The sequence below is a fragment of the Danio rerio genome, chromosome 19 (assembly GCF_049306965.1).
Source record: "Danio rerio strain Tuebingen ecotype United States chromosome 19, GRCz12tu, whole genome shotgun sequence".
Lineage (NCBI taxonomy): Eukaryota > Metazoa > Chordata > Actinopteri > Cypriniformes > Danionidae > Danio > Danio rerio.
In genome coordinates this window covers 34,654,086-34,667,319 of record NC_133194.1, presented here as the reverse complement: position 1 = coordinate 34,667,319, position 13,234 = coordinate 34,654,086, and the positions used below count along the sequence as shown (strand labels likewise).

The window sequence follows — 13,234 nt, the reverse complement described above, 5'->3', positions numbered from 1 at the left end:
AACATGCTGTCAGTTCTAGATCAGGCTGCTCTGAGGATCAGTGGAAAACAAAACAAGCATATCATGTTGTCTTTAGCCTGCCAGTCAGTCAGTCCTCTCAACAGGGTGAAGCACTATCCACGGGGACGGCTTTACCAGAATTCCGACTGGAGAGGATGTGGGAAGAGTCAGCAGCTGTGAACCCAGTGGCCTTGCCAAGCACTGCTGGCAGGCCAAACCAGATGTGCAACCTAGTAAAAATCATATTGGAGATGATGAGCAGCCAGATGGATGGGTCTATGGGTGAGTAAAGCTGTATCTGAAATCGTATTCCCTCTTAAGTACAGTAGTAAGATGTAATTACTTGGTGAAACTACATTCAGCCATCACCATGTGACCGAACATTGTCAGTTGTATGGCTTCACAGATAGATTGATATCCATTGTATGCACATGTGTAGATTTCACTTATAATAAGTGATTTTGTTATTTAAGTTTAGCAGATTTCCATGTTTTCACCTACTAGTGAAGTATGCAATTTCAGATGCATATGTTGTCTTTGAGGCAAGATGGCAAATTATTCTTCAAAATGACATACTGAATGTTAAATGCTCTCAAAGAGAATTGAGTTCTTGTTGGAAGAGTTACTACAACTAAACTCTTAACACAAATCACAAATGTAAAACAAAATCTATGGGTGCATTTTAAGCTTGGATGAGTATTTTCTTTCTAAAATTTTTAAAAAAGGTGGGGAATATGAATTGGGACTATGTTTTCAGGAAGAATGGTGGCTTGGTGCGCTGCAGAAAATATGTTGTAGAACAACATGTGCTCGCCTTAGCCTGATACAATTTAAAGTATATCATTGAATCCATTTTTTAAAAACCAGGCTATCTGATTTTTTTCTTAATACTGTTGACAGATGTCATGCACCACAGTGAAATTTATGTCATATGTTCTTTAAGTGCCTTATGTAACAGAATTACTGGATTAATTGTTTTACAATTATGTCTAAGGTAGGGTTGTCATGATATCTTTAATCTTACGATACTAGCTGAAATATCACGATACCAAGTACCCAGGTAGCAAAGAATTCTGGCCCAGATTTGGCATAAAAGACGGCACACAATACTTGGGCCAGATATCAAATGTAGTATTGGGCCAAGATGCTAACAATGGATATATGAGCCATGTAAGTTTGGCCTATTTTGACCCACACTTAAAATATGTTTATTCTTTTTTTATTATTTTTGGATAAAGAAAAAAAAGTCTACCAATCTGGTCGATTTGAGTAATAAGCACACCCATAGTGCACCTAAAAAGCAAGGCTTTATGGGTTTATTAATTTCATTGCAGTCATGACACACCAACATATCTGGCCCAGTTCAGGCCCAGTTCAGGGTTATTAAATTGGCTTAGACTTGGCCCAGATAAAGTCCATGTTTGGCTCTTGTCTGGAAGCCAGAATTGGTCCAGCCATGTACCGTAATTATGCGGCATGTGGGCCAAACAACAGCTGGTTGTGTGGGCCAGAAATATTTTGCTATGTGGGTAGTATTGCGATACTGTAATTCAAAACTCAAATTATAAAGAAAAATGTCAGAAATACTATATTTTATGTTATAATAGGCCTGCTTGAATGTAATTCATGATTCCCTTAAGGCCTAAAAGTATTATTTGCACCCCATTTCACTTAAAATGTATTGATTCTTTTCGTTTACTTTGTAGATAACTGACCAACAAAAAATACATTAAAATAAAGACACAAATTATACTGAATGAAATTCGTTACAAAAGAAAAAAAAATTGTTTAAATGCTTCCTGTTGCTATTTTGATCCTTTATCTATTTTTTTAAACATATTCGGCAACATTCAAAGTAATTCAAAATTTAGCTTTACAAGTTGCTTTTTAAATCATATTAACAGGGTCAGAAATGAACAGATTCAGATGTTCGTTTGAACCAAACCATATACAATAGGTTATCATAAAAAGCATGAATTCTACACAGACTATTCAAATAAAATGGTTGATATTTTGGCCTTTACCTCATTATTAGCTAGGCGCCATATTCACTGGAAATCAAAGAAACCTCCAACTATATCCCAATGGCTTGTGGATAGATACCATGCATTTTTTAAAGTTGGAAAAGGTTAGATGCTCTAGAAAAAAACTATTTCTGTAAAAAGTGGCAATGTTTTATAATTTACTTTAACTCTATTAACATCTTGCCTTCCATTCAATAGGTGCACTCTCCCTTTCTTTTTAATCTATTCATTTGCATAGTATTTAATTTTTCTTTTTTAACTATTATTATATTTTACTGTTTAGTTGTAAATATTTACTTTTAACATAGACAATGTATCTGAACATTTGATTGTGTCTGTTGAATGACTGCATCCAGTTGGTCGTAATTTTCTGTACTTTTATTAATCTTGTTTTAATTTTTCTTTTCCCCTTATACTTATTTTTTACAAGTTTTTCCTTTTTTATATATTTTTTTACCTTCTCTTAAAAACAACAACAACAACAAAGATAACGATATGTAACAATTTATACTAAAAAGGTGTTCGTTTTTTTCGCAATAAAAAATGTGAAAATAAAACTGAGTTTATAGATGCAATTTTACGTTGCAGACTTATACTGAAACATTATAAGTCTGTATAAGTATAAGTCAGTACAGCGATGGTTTAGATGCATCGCTGGACAAATACAAAGGTTTATTGCTAGGATTTGCATTGCAGAAAAGTGCAACTAGCAACTAGCCTCAATTAATTTATTATTCAGCATACAAAACTATGTAATTTTAATATATATATATATATATATATATATATATATATATATATATATATATATATATATATATATATATATATATACATACATACATAACATATTGGATGAAATAGTATTCACTATTCTAGTGGTCGGAAGTGACCTGCTCCCTGTGAAGAAAAAAAAAAAACCTTTCTTCAGGCTTCTGCTGTGGCTTGCATACATCACACCACATGTAAGTGTACTTGAAACATTTTTTCTTTTTTTGAATGTGTAAAAAGAGAACAAGACTATCTTGTATTTTCAAATAAACTTATACCATCTCGTAATGTTTGTTTAAAACCATGCCAAAACCTTGCATTATCAGACTTTGTAAGTGTCTGTGAGTGCATGCTAAAGAGCATTTGTCCTAAGACACCCCTTGTGTCTGTTTTCTTCATTTGCTCCGCAAGGATTTGATTACGAGGATCTACCCCCGAGACATTGAGACCTCCGGAGAGACTAGAGCGGGCAACAGAATGACCAAATTAAAAAAACAGACCTTATGCTTATGGATATAACATTTATTTTAAATATGTAAATCATCAGTGAATCATTCTTACCAAGACAATGACATTTCACAGCTGTTTGCCTGAATGGCATGTGATCGTCAGGAAACATTTACTGCTTGTGAGAATGTGGACTGTTACTCTCTATGGAATGTGACTGTAAGTGAACAATGCCAAAAAACATTTGCTTTGCATTTCACAGAACGCACCAGTATGATTGTCAAATTCACCTTGCAGCTTGGTTTCACAGACAAATATCACCACCCAGTGGTTATAAAGAAATGTTCATTTAAATTCGTTCTGCAGAGTTGCATGCATCAACTTTAATATTTTAACACTATATGGAGTGTAATAATGGGCCTTTTCAGTGCTGGTTCCAAAAGTAATTTTCCTATTAATTTGGGGGATTTACTAGAGAGAAAAAAATAATTTGAAAGCTGAATAAGGCATGAACAAAACCAACCAGCCACATAAACAATCACAACTTGAAGCGAAGACATATACAGTGCATCCAGAAAGTATTCATAGCACTTCACTCTTTCCACATTTGTTTATGTTACAGCCTTATTCCTAAACGGATTAAATTTATTTATTTCCTTAAAATTCTACACACAATAGCCTATTATGACATTGTGAAAAAAAGTATTTTTTTTTAATTGTTGCAAATTTATTTAAAAACAAAAACCTGAAAAATCATTTGTACATAAGTGGTCACAGCCTTTGCCGTGAAGCTCTAAATTGAGCTCAGGTACATTCTGTTTCCACTGATCATTCTTGAGATGCTTTAGCAGTTTAATTGGAGTTCGCCAGTGGTCAATTCAGTTGATTGGACATGATTTGAAAACCTGTCTAAGGTCCCAGGGTTGACAGTGCATGTCAAAACACAAACAAAGCATTAGGACAAAGGAAATGTCTGTAGACCTCCGAGACAGGATTGTCTCGAGACACGAGACTAGGGAAAGTTACACAAAAATATCTGCTGTTCTGAAAGTTCCAAAGAACACAGTGGCCTTCATCATATGCAAGTGGAAGATGTTTGGAACCACCAGGACTCTTCCTAAAGCTGGCCAGCAACCTGAGTGATCAGGGGAGAAGAGCCTTACTCAGGGAGGTGATCAATAACCCGATGGACACTCTGTCTGAGCTCCAGCGGTCTTCTGTGGAGAGAGGAGAACCTTACAGAAGGACAACCATCTGTGCAGCAATCCACCAACAAGGCCTGCATGGTAGAGTTGCCAGACTGAAGCCATTCCCTACTAGACATTTTCCAAAAGGCATCTGAAGGACTCTCAGACCATAAGAAGCAAAAGTCCCTGGTCTGATGAGACTTAAATTGAACTCTTTGGAGTGAATGCCAGGTGTTGCTTTTGGAGAAAACCAAGCACCACTCATCACCAGGCTAATACCATCCCTACAGTGAAGCATGTTGGTGGCAGCATCATGCTTTGGGGATGTTTTTCAGCAGCAGGAAATGGAGGACTAGTCAGGATAGAGGGGAATATGAATGCAGCTATTGTTAAAAAATAGGAACAAATTTTTTTATTATTTTTGTCTCTTTTTCTTTATGTCAAACAATTATTTGTATTGGTCATGTAAGGGTCATATATTACCTGAACTTCTCCTGTTGTGTGTGAGATGTTGTGCATACTAATTAGCATTTTTGCAGAAGTAGATGAATGCTGGTCCAAAATTAAATTCAGCTCTGCAGAAACTTCCTGTCTGACGAAAGATGTTAAAACTGACAAAGAGCACAAAAAGTTTTATGCTTTTTTTTTTGTGCAGAGAATTCATAGAAAAAGAGCACTTATGTCTGGGGTGCGGCCAATGAAGGACTGAACAATGAGTGACAAATGACGAATTCCACAAAAACTCTACCTGTTAATATCAGCTGCCTATATATGTTCAAGTCAGGAAAAGAAAGTTGTTGCACACCTCCTTAATGTAACTTCTGCACTGCATTGAGGAAAACAGAATTCTGTGACTCAAATTATTCATTTGTATCCAATAAATTGTTATGTTTTTTGACATTGAAAAAACTCTCCTGATCTTTCTTGAACACGTATGGAATTGAATATTCCAACACTATGTACAGAGACATCCTGAATGAAAACCTGCTTCAGAGTGATTCTGACCTCAGACTGCGACGATGGTTTATCTTCCAGCAGGACAATGAGCCAATGCACACTGCCAAAATATCAATGGAGTGGCTTCACAACAACTCAGTGAATGTCCTTGAGTGGCCTAGCCAGAGCCCAGACCTAAATCCTATTGAACATCTCTGAAGCCATCCAACCTGATAGAGCTTGTGAGGTACTGCAAAAAGGAATGGGCAAAAATTCCCTAAGACAGGTACGTCAAGCTTGTGGCGTCATATTCAAAAAGACTTGAAGCTGTAATTGCTGCCAAAGGTGCATCAACAAAGTATTGAGCAAAGGCTGTGATTACTTATGTACAAGTGATTTTTCAGGTTTTTATTATTAATACATTTCCAACAATTTAAAATTTTTTTTCACATAGTCATTATGGAGTATTGTGTGTAGAATTTTAAGGAAATAAATTAATTTAATCCATTTTGCAATAAGGCTGTAACATTAAAAAATGTGGAAAAAGTGAAGCGCTATGAGTACTTTCCAGATACACTGTATGACCAAATAATTATACTTAACCACTGTAAACAGGGAAAGAACGACAATCCCATGAAGCGCTGCGAAAAATAAAATAAATAAAGATCTTAACCCATTACAAAAACTATTTAAATAAGACAAAAAAAACTAAATCATTTCATCCACAAGCCAGAAAAAAGAAAGTGGTAAATACACTGCTGTTTAGCATCAAACATTATTGTCACAATTTTAAATATATAATTCTATGACATATCAAAACTGATGTGTTTGGCATGGCGAATACTGAAGGGCAGATAATGCGTGTTTCTAAATACCATACTCTGAAAATACCAACTCTGAAAAACATGACACACAAAGACAGTTTTTTTAGAAACCCTGAGAAATGTAGTGAGGCATATATCTGAATTGACAACAGGAGCGGACATTCCGGACAGCAAAGGGATACGCCATGAATGCCGAACTTAATTCCTTGTCTTTGCTGAGATTAATAACAGACTCGTCTGGGCTCTAAAGCTTGAAGTTATGAAAAACTTGTGGATTAAACTGCTGTTTAAAGTCAAACATTCCACTCATCTCCAAGCATGTCTACATAAAAACATGTGTCTTTATATCACTCAGCACGAAACTGACGAACATCTCTAAGAAAATTTGTAATACTTAATGCTGTAAACATTAGCTATGATACATGGGTTATTAGTGCAAATCAGCAGTGCAAACTCTCATGATATATATTCAATCAAATACTGAGAAGCTGTTAAAAAGCTTGACATGAGCAGTTTTCACAGGAAGGTCATCTGGCTCTCGATCTCCTCTGAACTACGATGGTTCCAGCCACAACATCATAAACAGTTCTGTTGTGCTGGAAAAAGAGTAGTGTGATAAAGATTGGGAAGAGGAAAGCGATGGAGAAGTTTTTGTTTAAGGCCCGTACTGTGGAGCTGCAAAGTGGAAGAAAAAAATAAAACGTTTCAATTAAAAGCATTTAGTTTGATTTAATTTTTACCATTTTTACAAACTTAACAAATTGTTTCATGTATAACTCTGGATAGAAGGGAAACAAGCAACAAACATAGTTTCAACATAATTTCTTATTCAGACACTCACCTTTATATACAATAGCTATTAACTTTGTACAAAATCATTTTTTAATCCTAAATTTGGGCCTGGAGATGCCTTGAGATCATTGAGGGCATTGAGCCAAGGTCCTGAAAATTAAGATTCCAAAAAATATTGCCTTTGAACCAGATTCTAAAATCATATTTGCACGTGTGCAAAGAAATATTTTATACTTATTGAGTTACAGGTGACATGTAGAAAAAATATATTTTATTTAACATTTAAACTGTATGTTCTAGGCCAGGCATATCCAAACTCTGTTCTGGAGGGCCGGTGTCCTGCAAAGTTTAGTTAAAACCCCAATCGGACACACCTGGGCTAGCTAATCAAGCTCTTATTAGGCTTTCTAGAAACATCCCTGCAGGTGTGTTGAGGCAAGTTGGAGCTAAAATCTGCAGGACAGCGGTCCTCCAGGACCGAGTTTGGACTCCCCTCTTTTCTATGTAATTGTTTTGATGGAAGAAATCAAGATGGATTTCAAGTTTCAACATTATTTGTTCTTCAGACATTATCATTTGTTTTAAGTTTTTTATTGCATGCAAATGAATAAATTTACTGTTAGTCAAGCTTATGGGACCGACTAAAGACTTTTGTCGACAAAAGAAGAGTGTGTTAGAACAGGGGTTCTCAAAGTGGGGGTCGGGACCCCTCGAGGAGTCGCGGGACAATGAAGGAGGGTCGCCTGGTGATTTAAAAAAATCTATTTATTATTATTAAATCATATAAGAATGACCATATTTTATCCATAACCTACTGAAGAGAAAAATATAGTCGTTTATAATTACTAAATAGTTATAGTAGCTTATAGTTACTATCTCTATTGGATTGCGACCCCAGTGGTAATTACATTATATTAAAGACACAGCAATAGCGTCAGATGCAGCAGATTGATTTTATAACACCAGGTTAAAGTTTCTGGCCCATTTACAGCACTGACATTAAACAAAGAATATACCTGGGTGTTTTGGTGTGTGTGTGACATTGCATGCAAGGTTTCTGTATTCATAACCAGGATATTGGGGGTCGCGAGTCACTGGCATCGTCATATTAGGGGTCGCAGGCTGAAAAGTTTGGAAACCTCTGTGTTAGAAAATGAGATTATAATAGGTTTGCATCTATGGGTGTTTGGCCCAAGTCTTGATCAGTATCCATTGGCAAATAATGCTACAGTGAGGGCTACAGGTCAACAGGTTATCTAACAGACCTACACAAATCTCTGTATAAACTAAATATTGAAGAGGACCTATTTTACCCCTTTTACACAATGTAAGATACGCCTTTGGTGTCTCCAGAATGTGTCTGTAAAGTTTCAGGTCAAAATACCCATCAGATTATTTAATATAGCCTCCAGAATTTGTCCATTTTGGTGTCTGAGTACAGTGTAGCTGTTTTTGTAGCCTGTGGCTTTAAATAAAAATAAGCTGCTTCTCCCAGCCCAACGCTCCCACATGCATGTCGGCTTCACGTTACATCAGATAAACAGCAGTCAGTAATAAAGACAGACATGGATAAAGCTCAAATACAGCTCAGTCAAAAATATCAACTAAGCTTTTTTCATGTATGTGTGTTGGAGTTTATTCAAGCCTTTCGAAAATGATGAGTCACACACAAATGCCAATTGCAGTACACACACATATATATTTGTATTTGCTGACACCATGCGTGGTGTCAGCAAAGTGGTTGTTATAGCAGTTAAGAATTAGATAGCGATTTAACTTTCTTTATTAGAAACATGCTCTGTTTTACAAACGTTTTAAACTTATAAAACTGTGAAAGAAATCACAGAGAGTTGGAAGTGATTTAAAAAAATGTTCTGTTGACGTGTATATATGTTATTATAGAAACATGGCACCTGTCAATCAATTCAGTGGGCGGGGAAAACCGCATTCTTACGTCAAGTTGCAGTGGGGCTCAAAATCACTGGGATTTGGGTCCTATTTTAACATCAGGAAATTTAAAAAAAAGAGGCTTCTTGTGTTTCTATGACTTTAATATGACCGTGGACAAACTATACCTACACACAGTTCTGTCCAAACCGTTTTACAAAAGATGATATATATATATATATATATATATGCATAACTCACGCAGATAAGCTGACAGTGGATGCTGGTACCACCAAAACCCGATTCGGTTGCACCAGGACTGTCGTGTCACATGAGACGACTCGAAGACCCAAAAGAAACTTTCCTGGAGTGGCACCTCCAGCTCCCCAAATACAGATGATCTGCAGAAAAAGACAAAAACAGACTGTATGAGTGCAGGCAAGATGTCTACAATTTATTCAAATCACTTTAGACCACAGAGTTTTCCCTCCAAATACTGTTATTAAGCAACAAGAGTACAAGGATGAAAATGCTGATCAAAAATGTACTGTGAATATATACAAGGTTTGTAATTTTGTTTTTCCAAGATGAAAAAAAAAACATGCTAGAATCTCAAGGAGACTCACTTACTTCATAAACACACACCAGTACTCTGTATGCTAAAGCCACGACCATCATCTTCTGCAGGTCCTCCAATGACGTGTTCTCATCAATCTCTTCCACTATAAACTGCATTATGAATTTGGAAATATCTCTGTTCAGAAGATCAAAGAAGACATTTGAACTGTCATTATACAATACTCTATGCAATATATTTAAAATGCCATGTGTCATTTGCTCAAAATAATGTTAAAGGTGTAGGCCTAATAATGCATAAATAATTACAATCTAATAGAACTGTTTATTATTTAATATATTTTCCTGTGCTCAATAAACATTTCTAATCATTATCAATGTTAAAAACAGATGTTGCTTAAAAATAAAAGCACTTACTGATTTTTCTGTGGTCTTTTGGGCATTTTATTTTAATTGAAATCCTGTCTTAATAAAAGTATTTTCTTTTAAATATATATTCTCAACTCACTTCATTCCACAGAGATGCATGATCCACAACACTATGGTTGCTTTCACACAGAAGAGAATGAAGAAATCGACAGTTTCAGCCAGAAATCTGCGTAGAGGAGAGGGTATAATGTATTCTCTACCTGAAAGGAAAAAGATCATGTTATGAAAGACTACCTATGGATGCACGTTTAATATTTTCACTGTCACAAAAACTGTGCATTCTTAAGTTAGTTTATTTGACTTGATTCTTGCATTAAAACATATAGTAGTACGTGTCATGTAAATTAATGTTGTTCTTTTTAGTCTTTAAGCTTTTTAGTTTCTTGAATCAAATTATTTCACATTGAACACACTGGCCGGGAAATGCCCATTTTAGACTTTTTTATTGTTGTTTAAAATGTTTAAATATACTAGGTACTACTGAATTTAATTAAAGTTACTTATATAGCGCTTTTCACAGTAGTTATTGTTTCAAATCAGCTTTTCAAAAGATGCAAATTATTGTAATATAATCAAAATCAGAAAAGTTGAGTTATTAGTTACCATAACTGTATTAATTGCTAGTAAATACTTTAATTAACTAGTAAGCAATAGCTTTTAACAGTTCAAGTTATTATATATAAGCATAGTTGAGTTGCAGTTACACAGTATGTAGGTGATGTCATTGTTGTACATGTTCAATGAAGTGCATCATCATCTCTTCACAGATCTTGGATAGCACTACTAAAGAACTATAATACTGACACAAATAGCTCCATATTCTGAGCGGGAAAGTGGCATAGAATCACTTGTGATCTTCAGAGCGAACCACAAAAAATTACATTTACTATTAATTTACATTTACAAAACCAAATGAATAATGGTTATAAAAACACAGCATTGTAATATACAAATAAAGTGTGTTCAGTTTCCTGCATATCATTTCACTTCAAATGTTGTCAATGTATCTTCATCATGAGCCACGTGTATTAGTTTTACTTTGCCTCTGCATGTTTTTTTGACACTCAAGGTGTCAGTAGTCATTGACAAGACAGAGTGCATTATAATTTTGGGGTAAACTATCCCTTTAAATTAGGAAATACATAATACCAAAGTGAATACAACTATAGAGACTGTGAAGGAAAATCTACAATTTACACAAAATGTAAATGAATTTTATTAGGTTCTTTATTAACGTGTGTTTTAAGGATTTTTGTTTAAAGCTAACTAGTCTTTCTTCTCAGATGACTGCGTTACTGACAGTTACTCTACCTGCGGGCTGTGCTGCCCCTCTGTCCCCAGTGCTGGATGTGGCGGTGTCTGCTGGACGGATGGCTCCCGGGCTGCTCATTTGGTTGTACCAGGCGGCGATGTCCGCCGGCGTTGTGGGATACACGGATGCAGAGCTGCCCGGTGCCTGGCAACCGAACTGAGGCGGAGGAAAGAGCGGCGCGGACATCAACACCCAGCTCTGCCAGCTCACATATCCGCTGTAGTAGCGCCACATCCACTGCTGCAGCCGCGCGCAGTACTCGTTCGTTGTCATCTTATCATCGTCATTGGCTCCTTCGCCGTTTTTGTCCGCCTCTTTCGCACTGTTCTTCTTTGCCATGTTCACCTCTTAAATAAATCCTATTTTCACTTCCTTCCACTCACTAAAGAGGCTAATCTTCTCAGAGAACGGCCATGACAACTGCTCATTTAAGCTGGAATATACCATTGTACCCGTGGTGCAACGTGCTTGGAGTTGTTTTGTGTTTTTACTTTAATATCTTTGACAAGCGAATGAAACTAAATTTTCATAATTAGTTTTTTGTAGCAAAACGATTGTGCAAACTGGTCACGTAGATTCAAATAAAAAATGCCCGCCATTTGTGCACCCCCGTGTTATTCAATAATGTTGCAGCCTGCAAAGTTTACAAAAAGGTTCATAGCAGAGAAATGAGCTACATTGTTCGTGTTTATTCATTTTGGTTAATTAAACATATCGGATTGATTATTGTTAGTTTGTTAGCTCAGTTCCAGTAAGCTATCGGTTAGTAAATGTTTACTAACACTTTAATGTTAAATTAACCGTAAATAAATTCTCTGTGTTTATGTTAACTAATGCTGTAGTTAAACTTATGTTAAATGAAACCTTTATTGTAAAGTGTTACCATGTTAATAACAATCGGTTATTCAACACAGAAGTCATATAACTATAAACGATTTAAATAATTTTTTTATTTGTAGCTAGTAAAATATTGAAAGTAGATACTATATCCCTGCTGAAAAAGCTTAAACCAGCCTATTTTCTAGCCTGACCAAGACCAGGCTGAAAATGACAGGACACCAGCCTGGAAATGGCCAAAACCCCTCTAAAACCAGACTGGTCAATCAGCTAAAACCAGTCAACCAGCCTAGGCTAGTTTAAGCGTTTTTTTAGCAGGGATGTAATGGTAAAATATTTATACTTACAGAAAAAAGTAATTAACCTGCTAGTGACTTATTACTTTATTTATTTATATTATCAGATTTTTACAATAATTTATAAATATGGGTAAAATGGTGGCTTAGTGGTTAGCACTGTTCTCCTCACAGCAAGAAGGTCGCTCGTTCGAGCCTCTTCTGGGTCAGTTGGCATTTCTGTGTGGAGTTTGCATGTTCTCCCAGTGTTTGCGTGAGTTTTCTCCGGGTGCTCCGATATCCCCCACAATCCAAAGACATGCGGTACAGGTGAATTAAATAAGCTAAATTGGCCGTGTGTATTTGTGTGAATGAGAGTGTATGGGTGTTTCCCAGTACTGGGTTTCAGCTAGAAGGGCATGCTGGATAAGTTTGTGGTTCATTTTGCTTAGGCGACCCCTTACGAATAAAGTAATTAAGCCGAAAATGAATGAATAAAGGCATTGAATAAAATAAGTGTTATAATAGCCTACGTAATGGTAAAATAATTTTTTTACAGAAAAAATGGTAGTGCTGGAGACTTAAGGCTGCTTTATTTTTATTCTATCTATCTATCTATCTATCTATCTATCTATCTATCTATCTATCTATCTATCTATCTATCTATCTATCTATCTATCTGATTTTTTATATTTACATAAATATAATGTTGACAAATAGGCCTACTATATTTTCGTGTTTTGAAGAAAAGTTTTATTAATGAGCACATAAATTAAATGTTCTTCTTAATAAAAAATCCACACGTTATTAACCCCAGAAAACATTCATTTAACAATTTTAGAATGTTTTTGGGTGTTAATAACGTGTGGATTCATTATAAAGATGGCGAGCTAAGCACATGTAGTTTTCTCTGCTCTATATTTTTGATTTATTGACC

General features: G+C 35.6%; 2 protein-coding genes across 3 annotated transcripts in view; one reads left to right on the top strand and one right to left on the bottom strand.

Moving 5' to 3' along the window:
• Window positions 1–13,234, top strand: part of hpca (hippocalcin) — an 802,589-nt gene that overhangs the window by 515,753 nt on the left and 273,602 nt on the right. The gene's annotated exons all lie outside the window — the stretch shown is intronic.
• fam8a1a (family with sequence similarity 8 member A1a) lies at window positions 3,301–11,610 on the bottom strand. 2 transcript variants are annotated; one of them, XM_003200618.6, is made up of 5 exons: window positions 11,185–11,610; window positions 9,953–10,073; window positions 9,499–9,622; window positions 9,130–9,269; window positions 3,301–6,864 (listed from the first exon to the last, which is right to left on the bottom strand). In XM_003200618.6, exons 1-5 carry the CDS (start codon window positions 11,522–11,524, stop codon window positions 6,717–6,719), a joined length of 873 nt encoding a protein of 290 aa, XP_003200666.1. In that variant the 5' UTR covers window positions 11,525–11,610; the 3' UTR covers window positions 3,301–6,716. The 2 variants fall into 2 exon arrangements, with proteins under 2 accessions (XP_003200666.1, XP_068071397.1); XM_068215296.2 differs by lacking the exon at window positions 3,301–6,864 and adding an exon at window positions 8,004–8,103.